This window comes from Bos indicus, chromosome 10 (genome assembly GCF_029378745.1).
Source record: "Bos indicus isolate NIAB-ARS_2022 breed Sahiwal x Tharparkar chromosome 10, NIAB-ARS_B.indTharparkar_mat_pri_1.0, whole genome shotgun sequence".
Classification (NCBI taxonomy): Eukaryota; Metazoa; Chordata; class Mammalia; order Artiodactyla; family Bovidae; genus Bos; species Bos indicus.
Genome location: NC_091769.1, coordinates 46,816,483 through 46,832,479, shown reverse-complemented (window position 1 = coordinate 46,832,479; position 15,997 = coordinate 46,816,483). Strand labels below are relative to the sequence as shown.

The window sequence follows — 15,997 nt, the reverse complement described above, 5'->3', positions numbered from 1 at the left end:
GCAGACATATACAGCACCCCAGGCCTCCCTCCCAACTTGTCCTTTCTCTGCTCCAGTTGAGTTTCCAGAACATGAGAGCCATCCCGGGCTGACACCCTGTAGGCAGGGCGGGCGCCGGGAGCGTATGGGCCTGGGCGCCGTCGCGGTGGCTGCAGGGACCCCAGGTCAGATGCTTGGCGAGCCGCTGGGTCTGGCGGCCCAGGAAGCGACGCGCATCCTCTACCTGCCCGGCTGGCTCCTCAGGCCTCCTGTGACTTAGGACGGCTCGGCTGGGGACCCTAGGGCCGGAGCGTGAACCCTGGGAGGAGGGGGCGCAGAGGGCGGAGGATAGCACCGAGGCCCCCGGTCCGGAGAGGCCCAAGTGCCCTCTTCCTGGCGTTCAGGTTTGGAAAACGGGAGGCCTCGCCCGGCTGCTGCCTCGGCTGGCTGCTCGGGTCCCCATATATAGTCATATCCACCGTCAACTGGGAGGCCGGCAGGCGGCAGCGAATGGGCGAGCAGCCCCCGCGGGAGCAGCGGGGAGGGCGCGGGGGGCGGAGGGAGGAGAAGGGGGAAAGGGGGCAGGAGAAAAAAGCTCTTCCAAAAAAGTATTGGCTGTCTTGAGGAATGCGGTCGCCCCCTTGGGAAAGTACATATCTGGGAGCAGCAGGCGGCTCTGCGCTCGCACTCCGGCTCCGCCGCTTCACCGCGCGCTCGCCTCCCTGCTCCAGCCGCAGCCCCAGGGCCCCTCGCCGCCGCCACCATGGACGCCATCAAGAAGAAGATGCAGATGCTCAAGCTCGACAAGGAGAACGCCTTGGATCGAGCGGAGCAGGCGGAGGCCGATAAGAAGGCAGCGGAGGACAGGAGCAAGCAGGTCTGCGCCTCCCCAACCGTGCGCCCGCGGGTCGCCCGCGCTCCGCCCGCCCTGGGGCCGGGAGCCCCGGGACCCGGCCTAGCACCCCTTCCTGGCCCCTCACCCCGAGGACTCCGGGAGCCATCCCCACTCCAGGGCGCCTGAGAAGCGGGAGGGGAAGAGCAGAACTGGCTTATTCTAACTTTTTCTCTTACCTGGGGACGCTTATTTCCCTTCTCCGGTTGCCGGAGCCCGCCAAGTCCCATCAAGTGCTAGAGGCACTTCGTTCTGAGGATCAGAAAACAGTTTTGGATCTGGGGGTGGGGGAGAGGAGGAGGGTTGAAGGGAATCAAGTCCAGAAAGTTTTAGAAGTTCTTCTGGACTTTTGACCGGGGAATATAAAACATTCAACTGGGGGAGGGGGGAAGTCCGGGAGTGGGGAACGACAGTCACGGAGTTTTTTTGGTTAAAACAAAGATGGGACAGAAGAGAGGGTATGGCGGGCGCGGAATCGGGCCCATCCATTTCTTCTGCAACGCTAAGTTGTGGCCTTGAGCCCACTGAGACCTCGGTAGGAGTCTCGTCCCCGGGAGCGGTGGGGGGTATGAAGTAGCCTCGGGACAAGAGGAGGTTACCTAAGGACCCTTGAACCCCAACTCGGTGGCGCCCCAAAGCTGAAGGGCCCCAGCCAACCCGGTGCCCGTGTTGTGTGTGTGTGTCTAACACCCGGTCCGTGCCGGCCGCCCGCGCCCGCCCGCCGCCGCCCCCCAGCTCGAGGAGGACATAGCGGCCAAGGAGAAGCTGCTGCGGGTGTCGGAGGACGAGCGGGACCGGGTGCTGGAGGAGTTGCACAAGGCAGAGGACAGCCTCCTGGCCGCCGACGAGGCCGCCGCCAAGGTACCCCGGGCGCGCGCGGCGCGGCGCACGAATGGCTAACTCTGTCTCTCTCTCTCTCTCTCCCTCCCTGTCTTTCCCTTTCTCTCTCCCGCTGTCCCTGTCCTTCTGGCTCTGTGCACCCACAACCCTCCCTTGCGGGATCACGCTGCCTGCCGCACCCCCCACCCCGTCCCGTCCCCGTCCCCCACGGCCACTCCCAGCTGGAAGATGAGCTGGTGTCGCTGCAAAAGAAACTCAAGGCCACCGAAGATGAACTGGACAAATACTCCGAGGCTCTCAAAGATGCCCAGGAGAAGCTGGAGCTGGCGGAGAAAAAGGCCACCGACGTAAGTGCACGCACACGCTGCCCCCCTCACCTGCTGCCCTTGGGGCCTGCTCTGGGGGTCACCACAGAGGCCAGAGAACCATGGAGGAGGGTCACCTCCTCTTAGCTGGACACGTGCGCACAGCCTGCCATGGCCCAGAGCACTGGATGCTGCCCTCAACTGCTACTGCACACGTTCATTTTTATTTCATCCATTCCTCTCTTTTTTCTCCTTCTTTCCCTCACCCCTGGGGTTGGAGGCGGGTGGGGGTGGTGAGAATCTGGGAGAACACAGCAACTGAAATTGGACTCTGGAGGTGAACCCTTCCCCGTGGTGGCAGAAAACCTCTGAGGTGTCATCACCAAGGTTTGTGCAAGCAGAATGCCTAGTTTTCTCCACTTTCTTTCTTTTTGCTATCTCTGGTGGGTGGGAAGGCCTGGTTTTCAGTGACCAATCTAGTCAGGATTCAGAAGACCTAGCCTCTATATTGAAAGAATGACATAGTGTGTGCTACTTATTCTGAGAAGGTTAAGCTTGATGGTGGGCCTCAGAAACCCTTGAGGCCTCCTTACCAGGGAAGTCTTAATCCAGCCCTTCAGATCTGCCTGGGAAGATGATACTTGCTTGGGTCTGCACTCTGAGGGCACTAGATACAGAAAGTAAGCTGGGAGTTATATATAGCTCAGTGCTTTATATGGTATAGTGTGCTAGCTGCCCCTGGTTCCCCTGCTTGCCCCGCCCCGACCTGCCAGCCTCTGACAGCCACCACATAGTCTCGAGGATGATGCACACACCACAAAAGCTCTGCCAGTATTTTGTCTTCTGCCCTCTGAAATCTCTTCTAGCTGAAGAGCTTGCCTCTTCTGCTGCATAAGTCAAGACAGGCATTAGATTTCCAAAGAAATGACTTCTTTTTCACACCATTCTGGAAGCTAATTAAGCCTAGAGGCCCAATTAGGCAAGAATTCCTAGGGAAGTGAGCAACAATTTCAAGAATGTATGAGCACCAGGGAAAGCTATGCCCAGAAAGTTGAACAACTAAGGGCAACGGCAGAATTTTTTGTATGGGAGTGAAGTATACATTGATGGAGGGTCTGGGTTTTGAAATCAGTAAAGGCTTTCTGTGATGTGAAAGGTGTGAAATGTAATCTCCAAGCGTGCTTTGTAAATGAGAGATCCAGACACAGGACATTTAGAATCTGACAAAAAGAAAAAGTTTCAGTGAAGAGCAAGGTCCCTGGAGAGGGGGTTCAAGGAAGCACTGATTTAGCTAAAATATTTAAGTCACAAACTACCTGGCTTTAGAAAAAGAGCCAAAAAACATGTATAACTCTGCACCAGTTTTGTATAATGTAGATCAGATGTCTGCTCCGTATATGGTTAAATGGAGGAGGCCTGTCTCCCCCAGATTCTCCAGCAGGACGTTTATTTAGCTTTTTCAAAAGGGCCGCTGATAGATCAAGGAGAGATATTCCTTATAAGGAAAAGAATGCAGAGAATTTGAAAATAGCCCAGTAAGACTGAAAGCAAGAGGAGAAAAAAGCTACTACAATTCTTAAGGGGGAAAAAAAATCATAATTATTGTGTAACTATGTGGTGCTATCATGTCTTTATTGAAAAATCTTGTTTAAGGGAGCTTTGGAATGAGATGAGGCAGAAGTAGCAAAGAGGATATTTAAAGCTAGTGGGAGGGGGGGAGTGGGCGGAGCCAGGAGGAGGGGGAGGTTTCTGAAACTGTTCCCTCCCCCCCACTGGAAAACTGTCCCTAATATGGTACACTTTTTTGGGGGGGTAGTATATTATCTTCCTCTTTTAGGTTGTTTGCAACCTGTAGGGATGTAGAAGACATTCGTGAAGAAATGCTTTATTTAGAGTGATTCCTAACTAGTAAAAATAGTCAAGACCTGAGGAGGAAGAGACAGATGTCACAAAGGGAAGGAGGAGGTAGGAGAGAGGTCAACTTCCTGAGGTCGAATCATATTACATTTGGGACTAGGGCATTGGATTGTCATTACTCACCAGTGTAAAATATTTTTACATTTTTCTACTGCTAAAAACATTTTTCTACTAATTTTCTACCAAACGATTTACAAATCCTATTCCAGAAATGGGCTCGTCCTAGCTTGAAAGGTTGTAATTCACATGGTCAAATCTCTGATGGCTTTGTTTTGAATTTCTTATGGTCTCTCCACCTAAGTGAGGCTGGAGGGGATCAAGGGCTCCATTTTCTTTGGCTTTAAACCCCTTCCCTAATAACTGTGATGTCTATGACATCTGCAATATGTGAGTCTTTATTCCCAATATGTAGGTCTTTTCTTCCTAAATCAGTGATTCTCAACCTTAACTAAACATTGATGGTTTAAAAACTTAAAATCCAAGCTGCACCCTAGGCCAATTAGAATCGCTGGGATTGAGGTGATTCCAATGTGCAGCCAAGGCTGTGAACAACTGTCCTAAACTCTTTTGCATAATGACATCAGCATGAAAGTGAACTCACCTGAAACTGACTTTCCCAGGTGTTTGAAAAGCAAGACATTAAGTCACTAGTTGGCTGCTTGGAGCATGTGCACGTGTCCAGCATTTTCCAGGGCTCCTGAAGGTTCCCAGATGATCCCTCTCCCACCCTCAAAGTTGGAGACCTACTGTCTGTACCCTTAGGGAAGCAGTTGTGACCACCCTCCTGACTAGACAAACTGTGGAAACAAAGCGAGAGGCTCCACCTACAGGATGTGAGAGCCCATGCTGGGACTTGTGAGTCTCAGCAGAGACTGTGATAATGTCCTTAGCAAATGAGTCAGAAAAGCAAGTTCAGTTGTTAGGGCTTTCGAGGAGGAGGGGGTTGTCAACTGTGTTTTCTTTCTCTTCATTATTCCCACACTTAAACACATTGGAACTGACTTGAAGGGCCTTCTGTGAGAAAGGTGAGGAAAGAAAGCCATGAGACTTAGAAGACATTTAAAAACATAGCCCAAGGGGAGTATGGACCGAGACTTGTTCCCAGAGATTGTGTCCACTTTGGTTTTCATCCAGCTGCAGCCGGATGCTCTCATAGGGTTCTGTTGGCTTCCTTGGTGTGCTTTTTTTTTTTTTTTTTTTAACTTCTTGAAGGTTACATACTGTATTGTTGCATTTATATAACATTCAAACAATTATAACATTATAGAGAAGAAAAATAGTAGGTGCCAGGGCTTATATAAGGGATGAGGCAGGGGATAAGTGAACATGACTTCCAAAAGGCAATTTGAGGGATCCTTGGGGTAAAGGAAATGTTCAGTATCTTGTCTGTATTTATTGTTGTTGTGTAGTCACTAAGTGTCTGACTCTTGGCAGCCTCATGGACTGTAGCCTGCCAGGCTCCTCTGTCCATGGGATTTCTCAGGCAAAAATATTGGAAGAGGTTGCCATTTCCTTCTCCAGAGGATCTTCCTGATCCAGGGGTCGAACCCACCTGCATTGGCAGTCACATTCTTTACCTTGGTGTGCTTTTAAAAGGCTTCTCAGTCCAGCCCAGAATTGGTCAGATTCCAGATTACAACCTTCCTACAATCAGAGAAGGCTGTAACTAGAAGGGACCCTTGAGACAATTGTTTTTATGGAAAAGAAAGTAAGTTCCAGAGAGGCTGGCAGGTCTGAGGTCCCACAGATGGTTATGGGCCATAGCCTGACTCTTAAGACAGTGCTTGTGTGTGTTTTGTTTTTTTTTTTTAACTTTTTTATATTGGAATATAGCTGATTGACAATATTGTGTGATAGTTTCAGGTGAACAGGGAAGGGACTCAGCCAAATATATATGTATCCATTCTCCCCCAAACTCTCCTCCCCTCCAGGCTGCCACATAAGATTGAGTGGAGCTTCCTGTGCTGTATAGTAGGTCCTTGTTGGTTATCCATTTTAAATATAGCAGAGTGTACATGTCCATCCCAATCTCCATAACCATCCCTTCCCCTCAACCGTAAGTTGATTCTCTAAGTCTGTGAGTCTGTTTCTGTCTTGTAAGTTCATTTAAGGAGTTTCATACCTTATTTCGGAGAAGGCAATGGCATCCCACTCCAGTACTCTTGCCTGGAAAATCCCATGAACGGAGGAGCCTGGAAGGCTGCAGTCCATGGGGTCGCTGAGGGTCGGACCCGACTGAGCGACTTCACTTTCACTTTTCACTTTCATGCATTGGAGAAGGACATGGCAACCCACTCCAGTGTTCTTGCCTGGAGAATCCCAGGGACAGGGGAGCCTGGTGGGCTGCTGTCTATGGGGTCACACAGAGTCGGACACAACTGAAGTGACTTAGCAGCAGCATACCGTATTTCTCCTCTAAGACAATGCCTGTTATTAACTAAAGCTATCATTGAGTTCCCTACTTACCTTTTATTGTGCTTCGCGCTTTCTATTATTTCATAATCCTCATGTACTACTTGGAGAAGGCAATGGCAACCCACTCCAGTACTACTGCCTGGAGAATCCCATAGGCGGAGGAGCCTGGTGGGCTGCAGTCCATGGGGTCGCGAAGAGTCGGACACGACCGAGCGACTTCACTTTCACTTTTCACTTTCATGCACTGGAGAAGGAAATGACAACCCGCTCCAGTGTTCTTGTCTGGAGAATCCCAGGGACCGGGGAGCCTGTGGGCTGCCGTCTATGGGGTCGCACAGAGTCAGACACGACTGAAGCGACTTAGCAGCATCAGCAGCACGTATTACTATTAACCGCGCTTTTACAGATGAAGTCACGTTGTTTTCCAAGTCACACAGCCAGGCGAAAACCAAAACCCAGCAAGACAGCATTTAGGAGGTTTAACCTCTGCAGTATGTTAGTGGTTTTCACGTCATGAGTTTGGAGGGGAGGAGAGTTGCTGGGTTAGGATCTGGTGTTCTGGGGTTCTTTACAGTCCCTTTGGGGACACATTTAAGCCCCAAACCCGTCGCTCGGCTTCTCTCCCTCTTGGGCAGGGATCTGGCAGTCCGGAGCGGAGCGCTCCCGCCGCCAGTAGGCGGCACCGTCGCCCCTTGCTGCCAAATCCGTTACTCCGGGTTCTCCGCGGCGCCAGGGCGGGGCGCTGGGAGTCCAAGTAACATCCTAGGCGCCATGGGGCCCCGTCTCCTGCCCACCTGGTGCCCCCGCAGCGCGCGCCGCGCCCTTCAGCCGGGCAGCCGCGAGCATGCGCCGTGCCTCCCGCGACTGGAGAATTCCCGGGGTCCGCGGCGCGCGACCCGCCCCGCCCGCTGGGTCCGCCCCCGGCGCTCGCGCACCCGCTTGCGGTTCGCCTGAGCTTCCCGGGAGGCCGAGACTTCCGGGCTGAGCCTGGGCCGCAGGGGGCGCCGCCGTCGCGCGCTGCGGCCTGGGCGGGGCGGGCGGTCGGTCGGAGTGCGGCAGCCGCAGCAGCAGCAGGAGCGCAGCAGCCCGCCTCTCCCACCGCAGCCCGCCCGCTTGCCGGCCCGCCGCCGCCCGGCGCGATGGCGGGGAGCAGCTCGCTGGAGGCGGTGCGGAGGAAGATTCGGAGCCTGCAGGAGCAGGCGGACGCCGCGGAGGAGCGCGCGGGCAGCCTGCAGCGCGAACTGGACTACGAGAGGAAGCTGAGGGAGACCGTAAGGGACCCACCCATCACCCACCACCAGAGGCGCCTTCTCCCCGATCGCCCCCCCGCCCCCGCCCCGGCGCCCCGCAAGGCCTCCCGGAGCCCACCTTCTCTACCCCTCCCCCTGCCTCGGGGGGCACCTGGCGCACCTGGGCCCGCAGGTGTCGTCTGGGGAGGGGTCTTGCCCCTTCACCTCGGCCCTTTTCATCTCTCTGGTCTACAGTCAAAGAACCGAGGGGAAAGCAGGAGTGGTGTTGAGAAGGTTCTGGAAGCAGCACTTTCCCAGAAGGGGCTCTGTGTGGGGTGTTTGCGTTCGACACGGCGCCTCGGGTCCCCCGAGGCAAAGGGATGTGCCCTTTGCCCTCCTGGCATTATTTACTCGGAAGGTGGGGACAAAAGAGGTCCCTCCTTGTGGAAATCTGTTCTTTTGGGAAGGACGCTAACAGATCACGTCTGAGGCATTGCCAGGTTTTGAGGCCCGGGGATGCTGAACTCGCCCATCTCTGTCTAGCCTTGGTTTCTTGAAAGCCTGTTTCTCTGGGGGTGGGTGAGACACTGACAGCGCGTGTTTTGACTTAGTATGCGGCCCTTTGCCTTTCCCTTTCTTAACCAGCCCTCCTCCCAAGTTCTCCTGTACAGATAGATGTTCCTTTGTTACCGAGTCTTGAAAAAGTTGGCTAAATGGCTATGATTATTGGGTGTTTTCTCCCGCCGGCTTCCCCCTCCCCCACTTTGAGTGTAATATCTGGCTTCCTTCGTTTTTCCTAGGCAAACGTATCCAGCAAACAGGAACAGGATCTCAGAGGTAGTTTAGGCGTTCGCTGTTTGTTCGCTGTTTGAGTATGTGTGTTTTATATCAGGATACTCAAACACCTTGGAAATTTTAGGACAAGCGCTCATACACTGTCGTGCTTGTTGGGTGGGTGGGAGGGTGTGGGCACGCGCGTGCGCGGGGCCTGTGCGCGATCAGTCGTGTCCAACTCTTTGCGACCCCATGGACTGTAGCGTGCAGTACTAATAGAAGCCTTTAGAGAAAAAGTGTATGTAATGAGAAGTGTGTGTAATGGTGTTATGGTGGGCTGTAGAAGCTATGGGACCTGTGTTGCATAAAATACCTAGAAGCAAATGGATCCTCTTAAGAGGAAAGCCTAACTAGATGCAGTTTCAGATAAAAATGGAGAGGAACCAGGAAATCGATAGGCAAGAAATCATTTTCTGTAAAGGACAAGACAGCAAAGGTCCCGTGGCTGTTTCTGCATTTCGCCAGGCAATGAATGAATTCCAACTCCTTCTCTGACTCGCTGTTGTCCTTGAACCATTAGAACCAACAGAACAGGATGATGGATAAGAACTTTTGACCCTGGCTGCGAATCATTGAACGTGTCAGCCCCTCAGTTCGCGGACTGCACAATGTTTGTAATGGTAGTACCTGCCTGTTGTGAGGATGAAAAGAGTATGTGTAAAGAAGTTGCCATGGCGCTTAGCACACTAGTGCCTTGTGTCAGTTAGTATTAGAATGGCTTTGCACTCTGCATCGCTCATTATTCCCTTGCTTTCAGTTCTCCAGCTATCAAAGGGCTTTAAAAATGGGATGCTCATTTCACTATGTCTTAAAACACTCCATTTCAATGCTTCTAATCAGTAATTCTTATTTCAACTTGAACAGAGAGAGGACACAGGCAGGCTGGAAGGAATGTTTGATGGGTCAAAGCAGTGTTAGTGGTGGAAGTTGGTAGAGCTTCCCTCCCCCTGCTGAGAAAGGGTATATGTGGTCTTGTACAGGAGCGCCTCTTATGGACTCCTGTCCTGGTGATTGATGTTAGACACAGAAGATAAATTTTATGAAGGGCACGTTGTGACTATTACACTCACCTTCTCTTTTGGGCTTAGTTTTTATAACAGTACTCTTCCTGGGCCAGTTGGGTAAAGGTAGTGCTTTCATTCTTTTCAAAGCTTTATGTTAAAAAGTTTAAATAACTTCAATTTTTAAAGCGATTTTTGAAAATAGTCTATCCAGAAGATGGGATAGACGGACACAGAACTTTTTATGAAAACAACTTAAGGACTGGGTCAGCCCACAGAAGAGGGAATTTCAGATTGAGAGGTGTTCCTAACTTACAAAACTGAAACTTGAAGATAGCTAATTTAAGGTGGTTTCTTGGTAGTTGTCAGACATAGCTATGAGTTAAGCTAGCAGTCACAGTTTTTCTTGGCAGCAGAGATTAAAGTTTAGTGACAAAGTCGTGAACCACTGCAAAAAAATATTTGGAGAGTTAGCTCTACATTCAGAGTCTCAAAGGTTCAGACAGGCTGTAGTTAATTGGCCCTGTTACACCAGCACTTACCTTGGAAAAAGCAGTCATCTCTCTTTTTCTACTGGTTTATTTTTTCCAAGGTGTGTGGGCCCTTCAGAATGTTGGAATGCAACTACTTTGCTCGATGTAGTGGTTGACTCTAGGTCTTGTGACCCACTGGGGTTTTGTTTGTCTTTTGTCCTTATCAAAGGAAAAGAGGGAGCAAGAAGAAGCCAGTCCTCCTTTCTCCTTTCTGGATGGTACCCAGCAAACAAAGGGACTTAGAGTTGCAACCTGTAGGTTCTTAATTGGTAACTTTATTAAATCATAGGAAAAACCAACTTACAAAAATCCCAGCCCTTTCCCGCTTTAGAATTGGTAAATATTTCTGAGACCAGGATTCTAAAAGTGTATTTTGTGTTCACATTGGCACCCCCAGGGTGGCAATAACAGGAGTGTACTCTCTGCCTTTCTGCTTTCATATATAGATGAGGCTAAGGCACTACAATGCCCTGTTCATATCCCTTCTTGCTCATTGTACAAATATGCCTCATGAATTATAGGCTTTGGTGCGGATAGAGAGGTTGTTTTTATCTCTTATCCATGGGAGTGCCCCTTAATGTCATGCGTGTTTTTTTTCCCCCTTTCCTTACCATATAAGGGCAGAAGTTTAACTTGGCTGTAGTGGCTTGGTCTTACACAGTAAAGGGTGAAACCGTCTCTGGACAACTACACTTTGCATGAAATAAAAAGACCTGACCTGTGATCATCCCATGCTGCACTCCACTTCAGGAGGACTTGGAAAATATATTCAGAGGATTTGTTCTTAGAATATAATATTATTCTCCTACCATTATTTCTTCTTAAGTGTTAACAGGACTACTTGTTTTTAAAGTAAAAGTCATTGATATTTTTAAATTGTCTCTAGGTATATTGACTGTAACATCTGGATTTTGTGAAAATCTAGGCCCTGTAAAAGTTTTCTTTCAGATCTGACTTGGAGAAATATTTTTGCTGTATTGTGTGGGCATGCCTCTGATGGCTTTGTAGCTTTGTAGCGTCTTGTAGAAGAGCACAGGAATGGTGTACACCTGCCCTGTGGAAGAGGGCTTCCCAGGTGGCTCAGTGGTGAAGAATGCACCTGCCAACACAGGAGACAAAAGAGGCTTGGATTTGATCTCTGGGTCAAGAAGATCCCCTGGAGCAGGAAATGGCAGCCCACTCCAGTATTCTTGCTTGGAGAATCCCATGGACAGAGGAGCCTGGCATGCTATAACCCATGGGGTCGCAAAGGATCAGACATGAGTGAACAGCTGAGCGCACCCCTTGTGGAAGGGGATGGGGCAAGGCACATACAGCTCTAAGGCACCTCACAAGTGCAGGGCACCTGGTGGTTGCTTAACAACAATTCTCCAGGAAGACAGTTGGTAGCCTTTACTAATATAGTAGTCTCTTTTCTGAGTAGCTCATAGCATGTTGAGACACAATAGCATTTTTGAAATAAAAGAAACTAATATCCTAAACAAAGACTTTGCCAGCAGTGTCAACACATGGGTTACCTTGTTAAAAGGTAACCTAGGACACTGAGGGTGATTTTCATGCCTGGAAATAATTTGCGTCTGGGGTCGTGACCCTTCCCAAATGCCTTGTTATTTATATCTGCTTTTTAAATAACAAAAGGTCCTGTGGCTGTGAGGTTTGTACTTAGGCAACAGCCAGTGAAGTCTTAAGTAGACTGCCCAGGTATTGTGATGAAAACAACCTTAGAAAATACCTGAATAAGCCTCAGAACTCAGAGAATACATACCAGAAATAAAAGCTAGTGAAGGTGAGAGATGTGAGCCTTTTGAACACAGCATAATCCAAAAAAAAAAAAGTGAAAAGAGTGCCCTTAATTGATGAAATTGAATGTATCTTCAGTTCTAGGGAGCCAAACTTAATTGTGATCAGACCAGTACTGTAAGGCCTGAGAAGCCTGGAAGAGTCCAGGTTTTTCCCTGGGGAACCTTTTGTAGGGATACTTACTCCCCAGATACTGCATTCAAATCCAGGCTGTAACCTACAAGCACCTTTGCCCATCTTGCTGTGAAACCTCCCAGGGCAGCAGCCGTTGGCTTCTTGGGTTGAGAACAAATGCTCTGTGTCCTTGTGTGAGCTGTTCCCCCTTGGTATTACTTGATGATGTTTTTGATTTTATACCACGCCTTTTTTCAAAAAGCATTGAGAGGACTTGCTCAGCAGATGATAATGAGTACAGTTCTCCTAGTCCTGGTTAGGCCTTGTCCCGAAGGCCTTTCTTTGAGTCAGGGGCTTGAATTGGGGGTGACTGTAGAGAACCTGCCGTGCTGATGTCAGAAGGTGGAAAGACCCCATAGGTGAGAACCAACAATTCCAGGGCTTCTCTGAGGCTCCAGGAAGCCTTGAAAAGTGAAACAGGCGAGCCTGTACAGGAGGAGCAGGGAACTGGGTACTCGTCCTGTCTCCCACTGATGGCTATGTGACCCAAGCATGCTTCAACCCTCAGGGTCAGAGGTCCCTCCCTCTTCCTATTTGCTCAACAAAGAGCTGCATAAGTGCTTCCTGTAGGCTTTGCTGGCGTCTTTGGGTGGGGTGGTGGGTGGGTGCTTTTTTATAGTGCAGATTCCCACCTTCCTCTCTTGACCTCTTGGATCAGAATCTCTAGGGATGGGGCCTGGAAATGTGTACTTTTAATATGTGTCTTCAGGTGAACTCAGCCATTTGTGGGAATTAGGGACCCTTTGAGCTAAACATCTGAGACCCCATTTTTGTGGACCACTCACAGGTCTGTTCTCTGCATTGACCCAGTCCTGGCTCCTGGAACTGGTATCCATTCCTGGCTGTTGTTTGGGTGCCCTCTATGGGGCCTGTCGACTGGTATTCCTATAGGACACAACCCCTAATGTAGATTCTACAAAATGCTCCAAGGGGGAAAGAAGTTCCATCTATAAGACTGCATCCAGAGCTAAAGAAAAAGCAGAGTGGAGGCCAGAAGAGCAAAGATTTGGATCAATGGGGGTTCCTCTCAGGGAGGGAGATCTTTTGTGCAGAGGCAGGAATGAACACGGAGTGCTGTCTCCAACGCCCCAGGTACATGGGAGCCTGGGGACCCAGAGTGGCCTGTCACCTGAAAGGTCCTTTCCCTAGAGCATAAACAGTCTCCTTTCTGTGAGTACAAAGTCCTTGAGGTCAGGGCCCAGATTGAAAACAGAGCTGGAAACTTCTAGTGTGGTGGCTACAGAAATTGTTTTGAAAATCTTGTTGACATTTCTCTGGCCACAGCACCTATAACAAGCATATTTAAGAAAGAGGGAGAAAATACTTTTGAGTACATGACCTAGACACTCTACTGATTTTTTTTTCTTGGTGGTATTTTAGGGGGTGGGTTTGTTTTGCTGTTCATTTTAGTTTTCGGCTTTCAGAGTTGCTTGCTTGTCCTCCCACCCCAGTTCATAAAAGGAATAGAATTTTCCTTCTATCTCAGGTCAACATGGCAAACAGGCTAGCCGTTTCGGCATCAAGCAGGTGGAGCTGGAGGGTATTCGAAAATGGTATGCAAGGCTACTGGGTTCAATAAACTGGGCTTAATGCCAGATGATACAATGTATGAGAATGACGATGTAAGAGAAGCCATAAGAAGGCTTTCTGAGAACCTTTATAACGACAGAGGGTTTCGCATTAAGAGAGCGCTGGACCTGAGCATGAGGCAGCAGATCCTGCCTAAAGAGCAGCGGACAAAATACGAGGCAGATAAATTCTACCTTGAACCATATCTAAAAGAGGTTATTCAGGAAAGAAAAGAGAAAAATGGGCAAAGAAATAATTTAGTAGTCTAAATCTGTGGATACAGCTGTTCTCAAGTATTTTTATGAAATTGGTTAAACCTGAAATGTATAATGTAGAACTCTTTGGGCTGTAAATGTATTGCTTTAAATAAATATTATAATTCTTGTTGAGGGGAGTGAAAAAAGGAATAGAATTTTTCTGGAACTGGAAAATACAGAAATCTGACCTGACCCAAAGATATGCCGTTAATGTATACCTTCTACCAGTTTTTTTTTTTTTTTTTTTTACTACAGGGCTAAAAACTTTTAAAAGTTCTCGTACTTAAGAAATGTGTTATCCATATTACCCTCATCCCTCCCCCCACCGCCAGCCCCCAAAAAACCACGTTCACTGGCCATTGAGACCTGGTGGGGCCCAATTCTCACTGTGCATCTATAATGATTGACTTTGTGGGTGGGTACAGTTGTAAACTGACCTTGGATTCGTTTCACATTTCCCCCCCCTCCCTGCCTCCATCAGCCAGTTGTTACTACATAGTTAATTTTTGACGAGATAAAAGTGTATTTGAATGTTTTTATAGAGTCCTTCACCGAGGTTGGAGATGCCCTAATCACCTCTCTTTCCCAGAGAGAACTTGGCTTTTAAAATTTTACAAATCTAGATGAGCAGAGAGCAGAGTGTTCTCATGTTCCTTTAGTTCAAGGCTGTGATCGTAGACTCTCACTACTTGTACATTTCAAGCCCGTGTACCATGGGTCCAGAACTCAGAAAGTTGCTTTTGTTTAAGTTGTTTTTGCTTATTTTATTCCGTAGACATTTACTGAGCCCATACTCCGTGTAGAGAATCATGATTCCTTGCACATAAGAAGGAACGTGAGTAAGGAAGATAGCACTGTAGGTAGAGAGCTAGCATCATCCCTAAGTGCAGGCCGTAATTTTTAGAAAACTCCCAAATGTCCTGAAAACCCCATCATTGCAGGATAAGCACACATTCAAAGTAGATGACGTGAGTCTGAGTGAACTCCGGGAGTTGGTGATGGACAGGGAGGCCTGGCATGCTGCGATTCATGGGGTCGCAAAGAGTCAGACGCGACTGAACTGAACTGAACTGAACTGAAAGTAGATGAGGAAACACTACCAGATTAGCAAATTCCATCTTTCACTTCCGTGCATAATATTTAAACAGCCACCAATGCAAGTGTATGTAATGGACTCAGCCAGTCTTGCAAGTGTCCTGAGGCTCATAGTAATAAATGCTTATAACTGTAGGTCAACATCACATCCCAAAAAAAGGAGCATATTTCAGAGATAGATACCAAGTGAAAACAGTATCTAAGGAGGCTGAAACTCTTCTTGTAGCAACCCTGACTTGTAAGAAATGCCTGTAGGCTTAGGTCACAGGCGCTTGGGAAATTTGTCTTGGCAGTATTCCAGTGTGACCTGTTATCCTCAAGAGGTGCTGAAGGGCACGGGGGCTTACTGGGTTTTGTTGTGTCTCTGTATGGTTTTATATTTTAGAACCACTGAACTTAAAAATCTTTTAGTTCCTAAAATATTTAATAAAGCCCCTTTGAGACTGTGATCAGAAGAAAGGAGAATTGAGACTCCTGAGTCAGAGTTCTCGCCGAGCTCCTCTCATCTTGTGTGATGGAGCCTGGGTCAGTCCTGTCGCCTCTATCCACACCTCATCCCCCACCGTGTGAGGTGGCTGTGATGAAGCTCCCCTCTGACAGTCAGATAAAGCCAGCCTGTTGAAATCTGTGGTAGAAAGGAACCAAATGAGAAAGCGTTGCTGACGGTCTCTCTGTCTCGCGGGGATGATATATGTGGATTTGCATATAGCAAATCCAAGGTGGACAACCACTGGATAAATCAATGGATGAACATATCCAGCAACTCCAGAGTTGACCACGGCTTGTAGCACACTTTAGGGTAGCTCACCACAAAGCCAGGCTTCCTTGTTGAACCAACGTTTCAGTCCAGCCCCTCTTGAAGGCACTACCCTCACATCCTCTCCAACACTAAAACACCTCTCATTCTCTGCCCAGGCTGAAGCCGACGTAGCTTCTCTGAACAGACGCATCCAGCTGGTTGAGGAAGAGTTGGATCGTGCCCAGGAGCGTCTGGCAACAGCTCTGCAGAAGCTGGAGGAGGCCGAGAAGGCAGCAGATGAGAGTGAGAGGTGAGGCCCCCTCGTCCAGCCCACCTGTTAGCACTACCTTTCCCCCTGATGGAACCAGAGGGCTCTCTGATCTTGGGTGTCTGAGGATTTCACAGCACCTTGGTGCCA

At 49.1% G+C, this 15,997-nt stretch overlaps 1 protein-coding gene and 1 pseudogene across 29 annotated transcripts in view; both read left to right on the top strand.

Annotated features, from left to right (window-relative positions):
- The first annotated feature begins 634 nt into the window (after positions 1 to 634).
- Positions 635 to 15,997, top strand: part of TPM1 (tropomyosin 1) — a 29,624-nt gene continuing 14,261 nt past the window's right edge. For 8 of the 29 annotated variants that reach the window (XM_019968724.2, XM_070797457.1, XM_070797460.1 and 5 more), the window contains exons 1-3: positions 639 to 856; positions 1,933 to 2,058; positions 15,756 to 15,889. In XM_019968724.2, the coding sequence (XP_019824283.1) occupies positions 743 to 856; positions 1,933 to 2,058; positions 15,756 to 15,889 (374 nt within the window). In that variant the 5' untranslated portion in view covers positions 639 to 742. Of the gene's footprint in view, positions 857 to 1,606; positions 1,733 to 1,932; positions 2,059 to 7,414; positions 7,620 to 15,755; positions 15,890 to 15,997 lie in introns of those variants that run through there. The other 21 variants (XM_070797469.1, XM_070797471.1, XM_070797461.1 and 18 more) reach the window with 16 other exon arrangements.
- LOC109565064 (cytochrome b-c1 complex subunit 7 pseudogene) lies at positions 8,550 to 15,749 on the top strand (annotated as a pseudogene).